The sequence below is a fragment of the Rhinatrema bivittatum genome, chromosome 3 (genome assembly GCF_901001135.1).
Source record: "Rhinatrema bivittatum chromosome 3, aRhiBiv1.1, whole genome shotgun sequence".
Taxonomy (NCBI): domain Eukaryota; kingdom Metazoa; phylum Chordata; class Amphibia; order Gymnophiona; family Rhinatrematidae; genus Rhinatrema; species Rhinatrema bivittatum.
In genome coordinates this window covers 120,147,820-120,169,142 of record NC_042617.1, presented here as the reverse complement: position 1 = coordinate 120,169,142, position 21,323 = coordinate 120,147,820, and the positions used below count along the sequence as shown (strand labels likewise).

At 41.8% G+C, this 21,323-nt stretch overlaps 1 protein-coding gene across 8 annotated transcripts in view; it reads right to left on the bottom strand.

Moving 5' to 3' along the window:
* The window catches only part of VPS54 (VPS54 subunit of GARP complex), a 294,894-nt gene that overhangs the window by 49,230 nt on the left and 224,341 nt on the right, over window positions 1-21,323 (bottom strand). For all 8 annotated transcript variants that reach the window (XM_029593654.1, XM_029593653.1, XM_029593655.1 and 5 more), the window contains 3 exons: window positions 20,142-20,263; window positions 19,933-20,013; window positions 4,970-5,077 (listed from right to left, as the gene is read on the bottom strand). In XM_029593654.1, coding sequence (XP_029449514.1) covers window positions 4,970-5,077; window positions 19,933-20,013; window positions 20,142-20,263 — 311 coding nt within the window. The remainder of the gene's footprint in view (window positions 1-4,969; window positions 5,078-19,932; window positions 20,014-20,141; window positions 20,264-21,323) is intronic.

Below are 21,323 nucleotides of genomic sequence, written 5' to 3'. Positions count from 1 at the left end.
GTCCCCCCCCATTCAGTCCGGCAGTATCCCCGTAACTCTCCAAGGGATACATCTCCTCTGGAGGTACAATGATTCCTTACGATGCGCACTAATCCCAACTCCGCACCGTCCCACCCTGAGAATACAAACAGATAATAGAAAATACAAAAACCCCTGCAAAAAAAAAAAAACATATTAAAGAGCACCCCTGGCTCACAGTTGCCCACACATTACTTCAAGAAAATACTACAAGAAAATTGAGTAACAGCTTCCCCTATTAATGAAAGCCAGCAGTGACGGTGCACCGTCCCGCCACTCCGCCCAATCTTAGTCCCATTGGTACCACTTAGGTCCCATGGTTCTGGCATCATCACCCATGTTCTGGTTCTGCTGGCCTTCTGTGGTCTGGTTGCCGACGGAGTCGCTTGCCACCTTTGTCGGCCCTTTGCCACCGGGGAGCGTTGTCCAGCTGCTGCTGTGGATGCTTCCCACAGGCTTGTTGAAAGGTGACCGGAAGCTGTGCTGTAGTAAACGCTGCCGCAGCCTCAGCCAATGATGCAATCTTATAACTGGTGCCCTGTATCTGGAAATAAAGTCCAAAAGGGAAGGTCCATCTATATTTAATGTTCCGTTTTCTTAATTGTGCTGTAACTTCACGCAGCTCGTGCCTTTTTTTCAGCGTAACAGGCGCTAAGTCCTGGTATATAGATATGGCATGGTTCTGCCAGCGAATGTCCTTCATCTTCCGAGCCAAGGAGTATATCCGCTCCTTGGTGGGGAAACTGGTAAAGCACAGCACGATGTCTCGGGGTCGCTGCTCATTCCTGGGACCCAGTGCCCGGTGCGCTCTCTCAAACTGAACTGCTGTTGGTTCAGATGTGGCTACTTGGTCACCCTCTGTCCCGTGAAGCAGGATAAATTGGCAAATCTGAAGTGCTACCGCCTCCACATCAGCATACTCAGGAAGGTCCGGCACCCCCCGTATGCGGAGATTGTTGCGCCGGCTTCTATTCTCTAAATCTTCAACCTTGTTCTGGAGGTCTAGCATAGCAGAGGAGGTGGAGACCTGCTGAGAGACGAGCGTGTTGATGGAGTCGCCATGCGCATCTATCCGTGTTTCATTCTCATCCACTCTGCGCCCCAGTGCTGCCAAGTCCTCCTTTAAATCAGCCACGGACTCCATAATATCCTGCCTATGCTGTTTTAAGTCAGCTCTAATTTCAAGAAACCAGGTTCTCGCTTCAGCCCGGGTTAGCAGTGCAGCATCGTGGGTAATTTCGCCTATGCTCTGGGTCTCTGCCTGCTCCAGTTCAGAGGCAGTCTCTTTCCCCGCCGCGGCCTCCGCCTCGCCGCCATCTTGAATCGCCGCGGCCGCCGACTTGTCAAAGGCAAAGTGCCGCAAATCTGTTGTTTTCCGTTTCGCTGCCATAACACCGAGCAGCAGGGGATAGCGCAAGCACTAAGCAGCGATTCCGGCACAGTTGACGGTTATTTCGCCGCTGCCAAAGGGGTTTCTGTGCGATCGGGTGGTCGGAGCGAGGGCTTCACGCGACTGTACGCATCCGCCAGAAACAGCGCCCCCCGTTATATTCTATTTTTGATTTCCTAACAAGATGTATTTCTTGGATATATTTTGTTAAAATTACATAAATTAAAAAAGAAAGTGAACCTAGAAATATAAGACATGAACAATGCCACAAAAACTTAAGAGTAGAAAGAACAGCAAGGCTAATGTCGTGTGCAACCATATTGGCAGTCCAGGCTCAGGCTGGAGCTGGATGTATCATGGAGTTGATGTTCACAGTCCCTTGATGTTGCCCAAGAGGAAGGAGTACTGTGCAAAGAAAAGACTTTCTCCCATACCGCAACAGATAAGAAGAACTCTACTAAAGATTCCCTGCAGCCATGAATGTGTGCTCTGGGTCTGAGTAACTCTAGCTTTAGCTGGAAACTTTCCTAGAAGCAGCCAGTCCAAAGAAATGCAGGATGAGTTGTGTTGACAGAGGGCTAAAAGGAAGGACCTAGTGAATTAAATTAATGACAAATGGGTTGAACTACGACCTTAAAGATCTAGGAATGAGACTGCTCCATAAGTGCGGTATACCTTTTATATTGTGGATATAGAGGCACAAGAGAGTGATTTTATCTAAATACCCTTTCTGACTGCAGAAGATCCTAATTTGCAGGGAGTACAAGTTTCCAATCCACTGTGAAAGTCTTCAGAATATTTGACACTTTGTGCCGATTCTGCTCCTTAGCCAAGTTTGGGATCTTCAGACCAGCAAAACATTTCCCAAGTAAGATTTATTTATTTATATTTATTAAACACTTCTCCCAAAGCCTAAGGTGATGAACAGACAAAATTATCAACAGAAAAGCAAGCATAAACATTTACATCAACAAAATGTCTTAACCTCAAATTAATAACCACGACAATAGGTCTTGATTGCAAAAACTAAGACCAGCCTCCCAAATCTCTAAATATCAAATAGAATAATATCTCTCTTTCAAACTCATTACAAAGCCAAACTAAATAAATAAGATTTTAAAGATTGGCAAAATCTGGACAGCAGCAACAGTATTTAAACCCAGCTCCAAAAAATGCATCATGGAACTGCACAAGAGTTGAGATACCTCCTTTAAGAGAAAGCCAGAAAACTCCTTAAGACCTACGGGATCTTTGTAGGGAAAGGGGAAATCTTCCTAATGTCAACAGACCAATGTCCTGAAGCCTAGAAATATAGATCATGATGCCTTAGCCACCTGATTAAAACTCTTGATTACATTGTCCTGGAAGCTTCACTGTTAAGTTTTGTTCAAACAAAGGTCCAAATTCAGTCACTGACCAGATTTCAAAGTTAGCCAGATAAACGGATGAGACTAATTTTGGAGAGATTTTCGGAGGTACATCTGCACTATTGAATATATCTGGCAATCTTAAAGATAGCCTGATAAGTTTAGCCGGCTATCTTTAGGATTACTCTACAGGATGACCACAGTTAGCCATCAAACAGGGTCATTTATCAAAATGTGTTAGGGTCCTAACGCCTGTGTTATTTTTTGCATCTCGCAATGCGTATGCAAATTTTGAAAATTTAGTCAAAGAGGAGGAGTTTGGGCAGGGTTTATGAAAATGAGGGGTATTTAACGTTGTGTGCGATAATATTATGTTCATTATCATAAGTTTTAATGCTGGAAATAAGTACATGTTTTTTTTCCTGGCATTAAGCTGTGCGATATGCCCGAAAGGGATCCACAATAAATATCACAAATCCCATTTCAGGCAGGGGAGGAAGAGGGGAGTGGAGAGAGAGAGCGCGCCTCTGGGGTGGCACATGTATTTATCTATTTATACCACTATAGGAGTGTCATCTAGTTATTCGAGGGTAGGTTTTTGGTGGTGGGTTTGGGGGCCAGTTTTATATGCACAGTCAAATGTACAAACAGCACAGTACACATCAGTGAAGATTTGATGAGATTTGGAATGAGGAAAGATACTGAAACCCTAAACCACCACCAAAACCTCACCTTGAGTTATTAGATGACCCTCCTATAGTGTTATAAATAGTTGACTAATATGAGAGCCTTATAAAGAGACTCTCTCTCTCTAGCCAAAAGCAGCCCAAAACAAGGAAATGCCAAGTTAGTCAGCCAATGTAGCTAACTGAACCCTGCCCTGGAATGGCCCTATGTAATCTGGTTACATTTTAGAAGGATAAATAAGTTTTCTGGGAAATATTGAAAACTCTGCATTTAGCTGCATAACTTGTGAATTATCTGGCTAAATGTCTCTGAATATGGACCCACTAGTGTCAATCTCTGTGCTTAGGGAAGGGCCAATCCTGCCTATGTTTCTGCAAAGAGACCATAGAAAGAGCATTAGTACACTTAAAATATGTCAAATAAAGCAAAGCAGATGGGTGGAGATAAGTTTATTAGACTAACGAGGTTTTAAATGTAAGACTGCTTGAAAAAAAAAAAAAAGAATCTTAGAAAACATGAAAATCTGCAGTTCAAAACTTTTGTTTTCCACATCAAAGATATTCCTTCTTCCCAGCTATTTTGATGGTTTTCTTTTTAAGTAATTTTATGCTTGCAGATTCAGAGAAATTAAGGACCAAGTTGACTGTTGTTGAACTGTATTTGCAAAATGCATGGGCCTTAAGATAAAGCGTACTCTGCCAAAAAAAACAGTCACGCAGATTCCCATCAGCTGCTTCAAAACATGATCTTGCGGGCCTATTGCGCTGCTGCACTGAATGTCAAACCTGATGCTGCAAGCAGCTGCAGAGATGAAAGACTGCAGCAGTCACAATGCTTTGGAGAAAACATGAAGACTCTCAGAAGCAGCAAACATGACCTCCAGAGTCCCTGGGCTACAAACTGAGATGCCTTTTGTGATGAATACCTACAAATGTAGACCCTTCTGCTAAGAATTCAGCATGCATGTCAGAACAGTAGTACAGCAAGACCTTTGAACTTTCTGAAACTGCTCAGCAGGTGAAAAAAAAAAAACTCTGGCACAGAGTTTTATATTGTAACAGATTTTGGTACACTCATGACATATCGCCATAAACTCAAAATCTGAGGATCAGCAGAAAAATGTAACTAGATAATGAGCGTCAGTTTAAATATCACTGGAATGCATACCTCAGAAATATATCAAAGCATATAACATGTGACGATAAGCGATCATAAGAGGAAGAACTGTCTTTCTTGGGTTGCCTTGCTCTGTGGCTTAAGATGCAATCAAGATGCATAGCATATGTACATACATGATATATTATCGATTACTTGATTTAAAGTACAGTTGGATCTCTGCATGAAGAATGTCCCAGTGCATCATGTTTTTTTCCAAGAACCTGCAAATTACTACTCTGATACAAGTTGTTTTTTTTTTTTACCAATCTGAAATCTACTATTATCATAAGAAGAGAAAGAGGAACTAATTAAAAAATGTGCATTGTTTCAAGATTACTAAAATCCTCACCTGTGTTTGCTCTTCTGGAAGAAGATCAAAAATAGCTTCATGCATTTTTGCCATTTGCTTGCAAATATTCCTAAAGTAAGTTGAGGGCACCGGGGCTTTCACTTCATACTAGAAATACAAATGGTAAGAATATGTCACTTTCATTAACACAAAAAGGAATAAAGAGGATGCAAAAATTCAAATTGTATAATACAAAAAAATAAATCAGAAACCTGAAATATGCACAACTACTGGAAAATTAAGAAAAATAAAAAATATATATTTACTGCCAAAAAGACCATATACACAGACATATTGTATATTTATCTGAGCAAAATGTATACAGTTTGATTAAAAAGCATCTAGGCAAACGTAGCACTATCCAAAACTACTTATTCTTCAAATATGAGAGGCTCAGCTCCATACAAGACATCTTCATAATTATTTATGCTGAATTCTTGCATTACTGTTTTATTTTTCTTCTTTGCTTCTTTAATTTTCATGATATCTGTTTATTGGCAAGCTCCCCTCTCTCTGTTAAAATATTATATAAATAAAAAAATATGCTAAGTTCAATGCAGTTATGGTTACAATACATTTTCCCCCATTTTCTCTCAAACCAAACGCCTGTAAACAATTAAAGTTCATTTATCTAAAGAGGACCAGCAGTCATCTACTAGGCTGTAGCATACAAAAAAAGTGTCAGTAAAGTTCCACTTATAAAAGAATCATTTCTCATGAAACTACACCTTTCCTTGATTATCCCAAGGTAGAAGGATTCCATATTTCCTTAAAAATATGTCGTGGCTTAAAAGTCTTTAAAGCTGCAGGTCTAAATCCCATATTTAACAGATCCAACATTTTGGCTTTCCACACTGCGTTATCAGGTACTTCTATATCCAAACATTTAATCAAGATAAATGTCTTTGACAACCAAATAAGCTTTAATCAACAGTATTTTGTGATATTTAGCCAGAAACACTCCATCTGGTAGATGTCCCAGAATATAAAATGCTTGTGCCAGGGTATTTTTTCCCCCCGTGATTAACACTGTTTCTCATACTACATTCTTCCAGAATTGTATTTTCGAGTAGTCAAAGAAAATATATTAATTTGCATTATTCTCCCAATATTTTAAAGATTGACTTGACACTATTTATGAGCACGCAGAAGAAAAAAATTATTTTATACAGTATTCTTAGTTGCATTTCATGCAAAGTCAAATTCTCTGTAACATAATATAGCTTAATGGAACATTAACATAAGAAAATGCCATACTGGGTCAGACCAAGGGTCCATCAAGCCCAGCATCCTGTTTCCAACAGTGGCCAATCCAGGCCCTAAGAACCTGGCAAGTACCCAAAAACTAAGTCTATCCCATGATACCATTGCTAATGGCAGTGGCTATTCTCTAAGGGGTAGATTTTAAAACCCATATGCACGTAAATCCTCCCGGATTTACGTGCGCACCGGCGCGCCTATTTTGCATAGGCCGCCGGCACGCGCAAAGCTCCGGGACGCGCGTAAGTCCCGGGGCTTCCTAAAAGGGGCGGGAGGGGGCGTAACTTGCCCAACAAAAGTAGGGGGGGGGATTTAGGTAAGGCTGGAGGGTGGGGTAGATAGGGGAAGGGAGGGGAAGGTGGGGAGACGCGGAAGGAAAGTTCCCTCCGAGGCAGGCTGCACGGCTCGGCGCGCGCAGGCTGCCGATTTTGCGCAGCCTTGCGTGCGCCGACCCCGGATTTTATAAGATACGCGCGGCTACGTGCGTATCTTATAAAATCTGGTGTAATTTTGTTTGCACTAATGGCGCGAACAAAAGTACGCGCGAGAGTATTTTTTGAAGATCTACCTCTAAGTGAACTTAATAGCAGGTAATTGACTTCTCCAAGAACTTATCCAATCCTTTTTTAAACACAGTTATACTAACTGCACTAACCACATCCTCTGGCAACAAATTCCAGAGTTTAATTGTGCATTGAGTGAAAAAGAACTTTCTCCGATTAGTTTTAAATGTGCCCCATGCTAACTTCATGGAGTGCCCCCTAGTCTTTCTACTATCCGAAAGAATAAATAACCGATTCACATCTACCCGTTCTAGACCTCTCATGATTTTAAACATCTCTATCATATCCCTCCTCAGCCGTCTCTTCTCCAAGCTGAAAAGTCCTAACCTCTTTAGTCTTTCCTCATAGGGGAGCTGTTCCATTCCCCTTATCATTTTGGTAGCCCTTCTCTGTACCTTCTCCATCGCAATTATATCTTTTTTGAGATGCGGCGACCAGAATTGTACACAGTATTCAAGGTGCGGTCTCACCACGGAGCGATACAGAGGCATTATGACATTTTCCGTTGTATTCACTATTCCCTTTCTAATAATTCCCAACATTCTGTTTGCTTTTTTGACTGCCGCAGCACACTGAACTGACGATTTCAATGTGTTAACCACTATGACACCTAGATCTTTTTCTTGGGTTGTAGCAACTAATATGGAAAACCCAACATGGTGTAATTATAGCATGGGTTATTTTTCCCTACATGCATCACCTTGCACTTATCCACATTAAATTTCATCTGCCATTTGGATGCCCAATTTTCCAGTCTCACAAGGTCTTCCTGCAATTTATCACAGTCTGCTTGTGATTTAACTACTCTGAACAATTTTGTGTGATCTGCAAATTTGATTATCTCACTCGTCGTATTTCTTTCCAGATCATTTATAAATATATTGAAAAGTAAGGGTCCCAATACAGATCCCTGAGGCACTCCACTGTCCACTCCTTTCCACTGAGAAAATTGTCCATTTAATCCTACTCTGTTTCCTGTCTTTTAGCCAGTTTGCAATCCACGAAAGGACATCGCCACCTATCCCATGACTTTTTACTTTTCCAAGAAGCCTCTCATGAGGAACTTTGTCAAACGCCTTCTGAAAATCCAAGTATACTATATCTACCGGTTCACCTTTATCCACATGTTTATTAACTCCATCAATAAAGTGAAGCAGATTTGTGAGGCAAGACTTGCCCTGGGTAAAGCCATGCTGACTTTGTTCCATTAAACCATGTCTTTCTATATGTTCTGTGATTTTGATGTTTAGAACACTTTCCACTATTTTTCCTGGCACTGAAGTCAGGCTAACCGGTCTGTAGTTTCCCGGATCGCCCCTGGAGCCCTTTTTAAATATTGGGGTTACATTTGCTATCTTCCAATCTTCAGGTACAATGGATGATTTTAATGATAGGTTACAAATTTTTACTAATAGGTCTGAAATTTCATTTTTTAGTTCCTTCAGAACTCTGGGGTGTATACCATCCGGTCCAGGTGATTTACTACTCTTCAGTTTGTCAATCAGGCCTAGCACATCTTCTAGGTTCACTGTGATTTGATTCAGTCCATCTGAATCATTACCCATGAAAACCTTCTCCATTACGGGTACCTCCCAACATCCTCTTTAGTAAACACCGAAGCAAAGAAATCATTTAATCTTTCCACGATGGCCTTATCTTCTCTAAGTGCCCCTTTAACCCCTCGATCATCTAGCGGTCCATCTGACTCCCTCACAGGCTTTCTGCTTCGGATATATTTTTAAAAGTTTTTACTGTGAGTTTTTGCCTCTACAGCCAACTTCTTTTCAAATTCAATGTTAGCCTGTCTTATCAATATCTTACATTTAACTTGCCAATGTTTATGCTTAATCCTATTTTCTTCTGTTGGATCCTTCTTCCAATTTTTGAATGAAGATCTTTTGGCTAAAATAGCTTCTTTCACCTCCCCTTTTAACCATGCCAGTAATCGTTTTGCCTTCTTTCCACCTTTCTTAATGTGTGGAATACATCTGCACTGTGCTTCTAGAATGGTATTTTTTTAACTATGACCACGCCTCTTGGACATTTTTTACTTTTGTAGCTGCTCCTTTCAGGTTTTTTTCTAACAATTTTTCTCATTTTATCAAAGTTTCCCTTTTGAAAGTTTAGTACGAGAGCCTTGGATTTGCACACTGTTCCTCTTCCAATCATTATATCAAATTTGATCATATTATGATCACTATTGCCATGCGGCTCCACCACTGTTACCTCTCTCACCAAGTCCTGTGCTCCACTGAGAATTAGATCTAAAATTGCTCCTCTCTCGTCGGTTCCTGAACCAATTGCTCCATAAAGCTATCATTTATTCCATCCAGGAACGTTATCTCTCTAGCGTGTCCCGATGATACATTTACCCAGTCAATATTGGGGTAATTGAAGTCTCCCATTATTACTGCACTGCCAATTTGGTTAGCATCCCTAATTTCTCTTAGCATTTCACTGTCCGTCTCACCATCTTGACCAGGTGGACGGTAGTATACCCCTATCACTATAGTCTTCCCCGACACACAAGGGATTTCTACCCATAAAGATTCAAATTTGTATTTAGTCTCATGCAGGATGTTTATCCTGTTGGACTCCATGCCATCCCGGACATAAAGCACCACACCTCCTCCCTGGTGCTCCTCTCTGTCATTGCGATATAATTTGTACCCCGGTATAGCACTGTCCCATTGGTTATCCTCTTTCCACCATGTCTCTGAGATGCCAATTAAGTCTATGTCATCATTCACTGCTATACATTCTAATTCTCCCATCTTACTTCTTAGATTCAAGTCCTTTTGCCAAACACTTGCCAATACTTTAAGAACTGCATATTCTATGTATTATTCTTAATTGGTTCTGTACCAGCCTTGCCAGATCAATAAAGCATCTACAAAAAAGTTCAGAACACATCAAACAGTGAACACATTCTAGACACATACAAGTCAATGAGAGTTACCCAAATTAATCACAGCATGATTAAATTTGACTGTCAGAAGACCTACTCAATTAAAGATATAGGTGCTTTTCATATCATAATGTAGACCATGGCTGGAACAGCCTATCATTCTTCCTAAGATAACTTGTGTGTTGGAATCGAATGCTCTGATATCTACTGATGATCATACTCTGACGTTTTTGTTTAAATGTTGCTTGATTGGAAAGCAGTGCATCTTAGTGAAGTGATTGGTGCCGGAATTGCCTACCACTGATAGAAGGCATATAAAATTGGTGGATTTTTGTGTCTTGAAGCTAAATCTATTCCATTGAAAACTGATTCCTATCTACCCAGGGTCTGGGACTATCTAAAGGTTCTCGGCTCCATGGCTTCAATCTTGGAACTGGTCCCATGGGTGTTCGCGCACATGAGATCCCTGCAGAGTGCGTTGCTTTCCCGCTGGAATCTGTTGTCAGAACAATTTAATCTCCAGCTTCCTTTTCCGGACGCCACCAGATCCAGTCTCGAAAGGTACATGGCTCAAGGCCACTTGAAGCACGGGGTGGACCGCGAGGTCCCACAATGGATAGTGGTGACCACCGATGCCAGTCTCTCTGGTTGGGGAGCTGTACGCCAGTCACAAGCGGCTCAAGGTTTTTGGTCCTTGGAGGAGGCATCTTGGTCAATCAATCATCTGGAGATGCAAGTGGTGAGGCTATCTCTGGAGTGGTTTCTTCCACTACTGCGCAACCAGGCAGTCTGGATCTTGATGGACAATGTGACAACAGTGGCCTACGTCCACCAGGCATCATAGTGGATAACACATTGAAATCGTCAGTTTAGAGTGCTGCGGAAGTCAAAAAAGCAAACAGAATGTTGGGAATTATTAGGAAGGGAATGGTGAATAAAACGGAAAATGTCATAATGCCTCTGTATCACTTCATGGTGAGACCGCACCTTGAATACTGTGTATAATTCTGGTCACCACATCTCAAAAAAGATATAGTGCGATGGAGAAGGTACAGAGAAAGGCGACCAAAATGATAAAGGGAATGGAACACCTCCCCTATGTGGAAAGACTAAAGAGGTTAGGACTTTTCAGTTTGGAAAAGAGACGGCTGAGGGGGAATATGATAGAGGTGTTTAAAATCATGAGAGGTCTAGAACGGGTTACTGTGAATCAGTTATTTACTCTTTCGGATAATAGAAAGACTAGGTGGCACTCCATGAAGATAGCATGCGGCACATTTAAAACTAATCAGAGAAAGTTCTTTTTCACTCAACGCACAATTAAACTCTGGAATTAGTTGTCAGAGGATGTGGTTAGTGCAGATAGTATAGCTGTGTTTAAAAAAGGATTGGATACATTTTTGGGAAAGTCCATTACCTGCTATTGATTAAGTTGACTTAGAGAATAGCCACTGCCATTACTGGCAACAGTAGCGTGGAATAGACTTAGTTTTTGGGTATGTGCCAGGTTCTTGTGGCCTGGTTTGGCCTCTGTTGGAAACAGGATGCTGGGCTTAATAGACCCTTGGTCTGACCCAGTATGGCATGTTCTTATGTTCAAATCTTTTCAACGAATTTGGGGACTGTTCCTGTCTTTGGTGCCAGCTGGCATCCACCTATGTACTGAACTCTTGTACTTTTGACGACTACCTGCAAAGACTAGGTGTCCTTTTCCAGATCTCTGAAGGGTTGGAGGCATGGACATTAGGACTGGAGAGGGGAGGGGAGGGGATTGTTTATATTCTTATTTTATATCGGTTTGTTTCCTGTATTGAATGGTACTTTTACTTGCACAATAAAAAGACTTTAAAAAAATGTAGACCATTTTATTCAGATAAATACATGTATTTGTATGGCTTTATATTGGCAAGAAATATGAATTTTGACATTTTTCTTAATTTTCCAATAATCTTAAGAGCATCACTTCAAATTTCTTATTATATGACTCTATAAATTCCACATTATTTTATATACCAAGATCTTGGTTTCAGATAAATGAAGAAATTTTTGTTCAGTGAATACACAGCCAGCAATACATCTCCAATTTCCAAAACAACCAAATTTATTATTGACTTTAACTCATCTTTTTCTGCATCTTATGGCTGTCATACAGATTTGACTATTTCAAGAAATGCATGGAATGAATAAACAAACTAAACTGTGTTTAATCAGATTCCACTGTGCAACTGAGAAAAATCAACAAATGGAATAAACATGTTGACAGAGTGAAAAGGAAATTAGGACAGTGGAAAACAAAAATAGATTCAACCTTGCAACTTGTATGAGTCATTTCAAACTTTTGGAAATTTCCGATTAATCTGTCTGAAAACATTTTTTTATGCAGGCTCATAGGGAAAGACGGGCAAACAAAACAATGGAGCTCATGATCGTAGTAACCTTAACAACAAAACAGATGCTCTTTTCAGAAGGTCATGGACTATAGAAGTGCAAGGACTCCAAATCACCATGACAGTATTTCATCCCCATGCTATGTTTTATAGAGGTCAGCTGAGTCCCTTTTTATAAGCACTGGGATCAGGGACCACAGAAAACTTAAGTCAGGAGAGAGCCTCTTGCAGCAGAATCTACTTCTGAGTGGCTTCGGTTTCATAGCACATTTTTCTGAAACACCACCACTAGCTAGATTATTCTAATTTTTAAAGGTTTCAAAACCAAACTATACCCAGATTGGGGTAGATTTTCAAAGGGGTACGCGCGTAAGATACGCGTGTACCCCCCGAAAACCTACCCCAAACCCCCCCCTGCGCGCGCTGAGCCTATTTTGCATAGGCTCGGCGGCACGCGCAAGCCCCGGGATGCGCGTAAGTCCCGGGGCTTTGCAAAGGGGGCGTGTCGGGTGGGCGGCACGAATTACGGGGCGGGAGGCGTGTCGGGGGCGTGACACCGGCCAGGGGGCGTGGTCGAGGCCTCCGGACCAGCCCCCGGGTCGGGTGATGGCGCGCCAGCAGCCCGCTGGTGCGCGCAGATTTACACCTGCTTTCGGCAGGCGTAAATCTGCCAACAAAGGTGGGGGGGGGTTAGATAGGGCCGGGGGGTTGGTTAGGTAGGGGAAGGGAGGGGAAGGTGAGGGGAGGTGGAGGGAACAGGCAGAGCGCCGGGCTCGACGTGCGCAGGTTGCACAAATGTGCACCCCCTTGCGCGTGCCGACCCCGGATTTTATAAGATAGGCATGGCTACGCGCCTATCTTATAAAATCCAGCGTACTTTTGTTCGCGCCTGGTGCACGAACAAAAGTACACGCGCGCCTAAATTTATAAAATCTACCCCATTATTTTTAACAATAACACATTTAAAATAATATATCAAGAAGTAAAAAGAAAACTTTGCAACAATCCCAACCAAGTTTCAGAATGCTATCATTTCAGGTCCATGCATGCCACTCGCTTTGGCATATAACTACTGCAGGAAGATGAAACAATGGTCCAAAGATACCAGAAAGACTATTAGTAATGAACTTCAAACCTGGGAAAATGTATTAACCCCCCCAACCCTGGAATTATGTCAAACATACAATAGTGAATGATCTTTATGTTATGTTTTGAAATGAGAAATTAGTATTCAGGATTTCCTTTTTATGTAGCTTTTTTCATCTTGTAAAGGGGCCCTGGCAGAGATGGAGGTCTTTCCTGTGTGTTTGTAATGGCTTACTTGATTTTCCTGCTCAGAGTAGAATTTTGGTGGCTGTAATTTGATATCAGAAGTCACTTGGTTACACTCAATCTTCTCTCCTGATTATGCCAAGGGACACATTTCGCACTGCACTCTCCAGGAACGGTGTCAATATGAATAGGGACCTCTCTGATTTTATGGTTGTATATTGCTGCATTTTGGGGGCAATCGAACACCAGAAACCTGCTGCAGACATATTAAATACAACTTGGGGGTGTCAAACATATTGTGTGTTTGATCCTGCAGAAAAAAAAATCTATCAGGCTCATAACCTTTTCTTCATACTCTATATCCTATGAAGTTAAAATGTCATGGGCCAATTTAAAACCAAATAAAAAAAAAACAAAAACAGGTGGCAAGAACAGAGCTTATGGCACTGATGCAACCAAGTGGTATAATCCAGGACTCAACTGTACGCAAAGCGTAAAACAAAGGGGAACAGCTGCAAAGTCATTAACCCTTCTGCATCAGAAAGCTTTAGTATGCTAATCTGAGTCAGAATATCCTGACTCATAACATCATAACTAAGTCTATCAAATCAAGTCTGATACTATTGCTCACTGCAGTAATGAGCTCGCTGTATGTGGCAGTTTTTGCTAAAATGGTGTCTGCAGTTTTTTGTGATGCTTGAGCAAACTTCGTGGAATTCAGCTAAACCAGCATTTGCCATTCTTCATTTAATACTATTCCTTTTACCGAAGCTACAAAATTTAGTCTGAAAAAGATATGAAAACTACGCCAGAATTGTTTAATTCTGGAACATTTTTACTTCTCAGTGCTTGAAATATCCCTAGCATGCAAATGCTACACATTCCTTTCCTAGTGATTTTCTTATCTTGCTGTGGGATTAAAAGGTTAGTGAAATGCATTACTAGGGGGAGGAGATTATTATTTGTAGGCAAAATGGATTCCCTACATCTCCAGAGCTCTGCAATGCTACCTATGACTGTATGTAATGAAGCAAGTGTGGTTTGGAACATTGCACTAGGATTCAGAAATCGTCTGGAGGATGCAGGCTCACGACTCCCCTCAGCCATTGATTGAATACAACCTTAAGCAAGGCATTTTACCTCCCTGCACTTTTGCACTCGTAAACAGGACACCGTAATTTAACTCATTCAGTCAACAAACCATGGCTGAAGCCTTCATGAGCAACTCTACTACTCACAAGTTTCAAACTTAGGTTAATTCAACCCCTTTTTATGTCTGTAACTATGTGTTCAATATACCCATGCATTTTTCCAAAATAAAGAAAAGATATATTGCATACATCATTACAGCAAAACTGTAGAATAAGGGCCAAATCTTTATTAGAAAATGCTAATTAAAAAATTTGAGAAAAGGTGGGCTATTTTCAGGGATTTCTCTGGTCATCCTAAACTCGGTCCACCGAATTTTCAATGGCCTGCACGCGCGCAAATACCGGGGGATACGCACATGGTCAGGCCCTGCGTACACTGGGGTAGATTTTCAAAGGGTTACGCTCGTAACCTCGAAAACCTGCCCCTGCACGCGCCGAGCCTATTTTGCATAGGCTCGGTGGTGCGCGCAAGCTCCGGGACGCGCGTACGTCCTGGGGCTTTGAAAAAGGGGCGAGGTTGTGGGCGTGGCACCGGTCCGAGGCGGTCCTGAGTCCTCCGGCACAGCGGCCTGGCCAGCGAGCGCAAGATACGCCTGCAAGAGGCAGGCGTAAAAAATAAAATAAGGTAGGGGGATGATTTAGGTACGGCTGGGGGTGGGTTAGATAGGAAAAGGGAGGGGAAGCGAAAGAAAAGTTCCCTCCAAGACCGCTCCGATTTCCCTCCGATTTCGGAGCGGCCTCGGAGGGAACGAGGAAAGCCATGGGGGCTCCCCTAGGGCTCGGCGCGCACAAGGTGCACAAGTGTGCACCCCCTTGCGTGCGCCGACCCCGGATTTTATAACATGGGCGCGGCAGCACGCGCATGTTATAAAATCGGGTGTACATTTGTGAGCACCGGGTAGCGATCACAAATGTGCTCCGTGCGCGCTCCTTTAAAAATCGGCCCCACTGAGCGCATTTTATAAAGGACCCAGCCCAGGCGTATGTCCCGGTATGCGCAGAAGTGCTAGGCCAGCAAAAAGGGGTGGGCTGGGGGTGGACCGGGACAGCAGCCATTAGGCCCCGAACTGGGGAAGTGCGCGCTGGCAGCTGGCCAGCGTACGGTACTTACTTCTCCTCCGACAAGGAAGTAAGTACTGAAACAAAAACAAAAAATAGGGTAGATGGGGTTAGTTTAGGAGTCTGTGAGAAGCGGGGAAAAGGGAGGAAGGGTAGGTAGGGGGTATAGGAAAGTTCCCTCCCAGTCCATTCCTTAACTGGAGTGGACTGGGAAGGAACTGGGCAAAGGCCCATTCACGTCACCGTGCGAACTTTACAAAATTCTACCCCCCTCCCTCCCTCCCCGTGTGCACGAGTAGCGACCCGCCCGCAAGTGTGCACCAATTATAAAATCGGGCACACAGACATTGCATTTTATAACATGAACACTGTGACGCACGCATGTTATAAAATCGGTGCATCCATGTGCGCGTGCGTTTTAAAATCGTCCCCTGTATTTTTTGGGATTTAGCTTGCTTATTGTAATCCTGGCTTACATTCCATAACCTGGTTTATTGGCTAGGTATCTTCATTGCCACAGCTCCCAATTTCTGGGGCAGCTCGGAGGTAGTTTCTGTGGCGAGAGTAACAAAATCTTGCACGAAAGCTTCTGAAATTCTGCAGCAATTCTGCAGCAAATTTGCATCTTTTTGCATTTTAAATAATGCAAGTTTTATTTTCTTTTTACAAAACTAAAATAGTTTGCTAACCTTCTGTTCGTGCCTGTATAATTTATTTTATCTTTTTAGTCTGAAAAAGTATTTCAGCTCGTTATTGAATCTGATGAAATTTTTGTTTATTTATGACGATTTCAAATATATCCATTAACAACATATTGATTTGGAAAGAAAACACAACAAAACTAATACAGGAAAAACAAACTTTTAAGGAAAGAAAAATTTGTCACTGAATACTGCTCAAATAGTCCTAAAATAGGAGATGGGGGAAGACTAAACTTACATAGGAAAAGAAAAGAGATTCTAGAACATTTCACCTAGGAAACAAAATGGTGGAAACATTACAAAATGAACTGTGTATCCCCTTAAGGCAATTAAGGGGATACACAGATTGCTCAGCTGGTTGAGCAATCTGTTCAATCTTCCGTAAATCTCCCCAATTGACCTGGATCATTGAAATCAAAACACACCTCATGATATAAAGTGATAAACTTTACCAAAAACTTGAAAAATATCAGCACCTAACAAGACCACTTTAGAACACACTGCAATAGACTTCTTCCTTTTTTTCTTGTATAATTCTACAACGATAAGGAAAAATCCTGACCTTCTCCTTAAAATGCAGTTTATCCTTATGAAAAAAAAGCTTAGGGTTCAATTTCTCTTAAGCGCTAAAGCTAAGGAAACCAGCAGAGTCATTCTAGACACTACTTCCTCTTCTGATTGTTCCAATTATTATTTTATTATTATTTTTTATATTCCGCTTTTTGGCGCTTCAAAGTGGATTACATTCAGGTACTATGGGTATATCTTTGTAATACTCAAATCACCACCTCATGGACAAGCACAGGGATTCTTTTCCCTCCGTCTTCATCCCCTTCAAATGGTTGGAAAAAAGGGAGATATTGGACTCTCACAGTCAGGAGGGCTTCATATGAAAAATTAAAAACCAATCAAATATCTCTTGTGGTAAGAGTCAAAACTTTAGGAAAATTTATAAAATGGAGTTTGCATTTCCTTATATTATTCTCAGCTATTGCAAGCCTATGATGCAAACCAATGCTATCCTTAGCCAAAGTCACTTGCCCAATCTGAATGCTCAAGTGTTCCAGAATTAAGGATACTTTTGTCTTGATCTTGTACTTTAACTGTCTTTTCTTAGAGATTGCATAACTGTTTCACTGCTCCAGATCCAGGCGCTTCAATCTAGGCCACCTCAACCCACTCATCCTCCAAGGAGATATTGGCAGCAGCGCGAATGGCAGAGGGGATAAGAAGGTTAACCATCTTCAGAAGAGGCAGTGAGATATGCCATTCTCCCCTCCCCGACTCCTCCCTCCTGCAAGACCATAGCTGTTCTTACCCCCCTCCATAGAGACCAAGAACAAAACCCCATATAACCTCTGACTACCTTGAAAAATATAATTTCAACCTCATTCAAAAAAGAAATGCTGTGAATCTGGGAAAGGAAAACCATTTCACCAACTGCATTACAGCATTTGGGAACAATCTCAGACTATTGTTGAACACCGTTAAATATCTCATGAAGAAGTAGATTTTGAAAGCCTTGCGCACACAAAAATGGCCACATATGCACGTAAGTGGGCCACGTGGGAGCTATGTGAATTTGTACACTGCATCTCTGCTAGCTGCATTGTACAAATCTACTTCTTTTCATTACTTATCAAGTCAAAAATTCTTTAATAAGGTCAATTTTACAATGGATTCTTCTGAATGTGTGTCTGTAACACCCCCCCCCAACCCACCTCCCCTGAAAACTCACCCTCTTACCTCGTCCCCACACCTCCTCGTGATGTCAGCTCACCTGCCGGGAGAGAGCCTGGTGCCACATTAGTGTGTGCCAGCGCGCACAAGGCCCACTCGCCCGGTCAAACACACACAAAACTAAGGCTACTACATCATTTAAAGCCCCCTCGCTGATAAAAATGACTTTAGAACTGTATTGCAAGTCTTGATCCTCACCAGCATAAGATGATAGCAATGCACTATATATTGGTCTCCTACAGAACTCACTCAGGTCTCTACAACAAGCACAGAACTCCGGCTGCCAGGCCCTCACCAGAGCACACCTCCATGAACATCTCTCTCCCATTCTTGAATCTCTACATTGGTTACCAGATAAATGGCATATAACATAAAATTCTGACAATAGTTCATACTCTCTTTCACAATGTCATAGCCCTTGGATGAGTGCAATCCTACACTTTTATGTGCCTACCAGGAAGCTTAGATCAGCAAAAAAAATTCATTCTCAATATCCAACTACAAACGAACCAGACTAGCACTCACATGGAAGCAAGCTTTTTCCATTGCAGGACCAACTATTTGGAACTCTATTCTGCTAGAAATTTGCTCCATTGTAAACCATAAAGAGTTTAAGAAAACCCTAAAAATGTATCTATTAAATCAGGCCTTCTAAATTTACCACCAAGAATCCCTCAGAGAATTATGCCTATTACTAATCTGTGTGCTTTTCTTGTCCATTTCAGCTTCTGAAATTTTATGCTAATTGACTTGTGTCATTTGAAATTGTATGCATGTTATCTTGTAATCTGCCCTGAATTTTGCAGAGTGGGAAATAAAAGTATTTTTAAATAAACGTCCTGCAGGTCTAGCATATATCTTATCCTACTTCGGGCTATTGACATCTAAAGTCATCATTCGGCTCGGTGTTATAGGCTGAGGCAGTACTAGCACCCTCACTGATGTCAGCTGCAGCAGAGGGGGGGGGGGGGGGGGGGGGGAGATCTGTCCCTGGAGCTTGAAGCGGCCTTAGCTGGAGAAGAGTTCAGGACCAGCTGTCGCCCCTCTTTCCCAAACTCAAGTTTGGCCCAGACACACTCCCTGAGTCACAAGAGAATCCATCGGACCCTTTGAAAATGAAGGGGGTCATCAGTATAGAGCAACATCTTCTCTTCGCCTCTGTTTCATCATCCTAGTGAAGTGATGTCTGGTAAGTGAACTGGAACTCCAGGAGTCAGCATCTTGTGTCTACCATGTTGGAGTAACTCCTCCTCCTTGAATGTGACCTAATTGACACCCTTTTGCCTTTTTTCAAAACAAGAGGTGAAAAGAATAACTGCATTTTATCATTAAGTTAATTTCATAAGAAGGAATTTATGAATAAACATAAAACAAACAAATGTCCATTCTGTTGACTCAATCTATTAGTCTTCTCACATGGGAAAATGACGATTTTGTATTTTATACTTTAACATCTAAGATTGAAGACAGAAATTAAGGGATTTCTACCCAGCATGATAGAATGACATGACCAGCATGGAAGTAAAGGCTCACACACAAGGCAGGCACTCAGCTTAAGATATGTGGGGAAAGTATTTTTTTTTACTGTGTATAACTAAGTATGAAAAATAAAGATGAGCTGTAAGGACACGAAAGAAAAAATATATGAGAGGAAGCTGCTACGAAACGTTCCTTATTCAAATTTCAACCTCCAGAACACAGAATAAAGACTGCTTAATGAAGACCTCATTCAAATGCCTCAAGAGCCTCATCATCACCAAAATTGCACATCTGTAAGTGCTACGTCAAGCTGAAAGAATTTTTTAAAATGTACAGCTGTCATGGAACAGTTAACACCCTTTTTTGTATTAATTTCTGGCTCTATTTTCATGGTGACAATAAAAAAAAAATAACAGCCGAAATGTAAATTAACGAACCATTACCTTAGATAAAAGTTTATCAAATAAGCTATCCATTATCGCTACAAGTTTTGCTGAAATTTCTGCTACATGATCATGATAATCCTGTAATTAAAAAAAAAAAAGGAGAAAGATCAGCACAGCATTGAAAGTGGCATTTCAAATATCCAAATGGTTTAAATTGATTCAGATTGTGGTTGGATAAAATGAGAAGAAAACCCTCAAAAACTTACCTTGGTGATGTGGTCAAAGTGCCGGAGCATGCTGAACTGCTTGGGCTGCATTCGGGCCTCAAAGTGAGCTCGGATAATAGGAATGTAATGTACGATCAGCTGCAAGCAGCGCGAAGCTAGAGCTGGGAAAAAGAGAAAGGGAGCATGCCATTGGAGAAGAAGATGACAGAACTAGCTACATTAGCCAAGATATTGTCGCTTATCCTATGTAAAAATAAAGTTGTGTAAAGCGAACTTGTTTACCTCTGAAGAGTCAGCAGTTACATAAGCGAGTCACATGGCCACACAGCAGAAAACTGGCAGCTTCTTCCAGAGCTTGCTGGAAAGGGCAAATGGTTTTCACTGCCCACGTGTGGTAGTTTTCATGCTGTAGTAGTGGATCTGCTGCTACCGCTCCAGATAATAGCGCCCACTCTCCTAACACATGCCCAGCCATCTCTCCTGGATGCGCGATGCATTATTTAAATGAGGGGTCACGCTAAAAAGGGCACGCTAGGGATAATATTGTGCGTCCCTAGTGCATCCATGGCATCGGTGCCCAGGAAAAGTGGCTGTGCGACGGTTAGAAAAACAGACACTCAATTAATGGGCATCTGTTTCCCTAACCTGAACATTGGCAAAAGTTTTTTTTCATGCTGCTTCGGGATGATACTAAATAAGAGGAACCACAGAAAAGCAGAATTTTGGGCTTTTTGGGTTTTTTTGGGGGCTCGGAGAATGTAAGACTTAATGAGAGCCCTGGGGCTGGCATTAAGTTTTCCATGTTAAAATGTGCGCATTGGGTACACGGTGATTTTATTGCATTGGGGGATAACAGCTAATAGCCTCATCTACATGCATTTACATGTGATGAGTGCTATTAATTATGTGCTAGTTTCGACGCATGCTTTGAATGCGGTAATCCCCTTATTGCATCGGGGGTTAGCCTAGCTTGTCCAAAACGTGCGTCCAAGAGCTCGTTAGCCTGTGCGCTAGGCTCAGTGCAGGATATAGCATCGGCCTGCTTGTGAGGTGGGAGGGTCTGTGTGACTGGTGAATGGCTGCCTTCAGAGAACACCTGTTACAGGCAAGGAACTTTGCATTCTCTAAACAAAGCAGTTCATAGAAGAGTGGATATTCAAAAGGAATGATGCACAGCAAAGTAAACAGGTTAATGTTAACTGGTTAACTTTGTTTGGATAT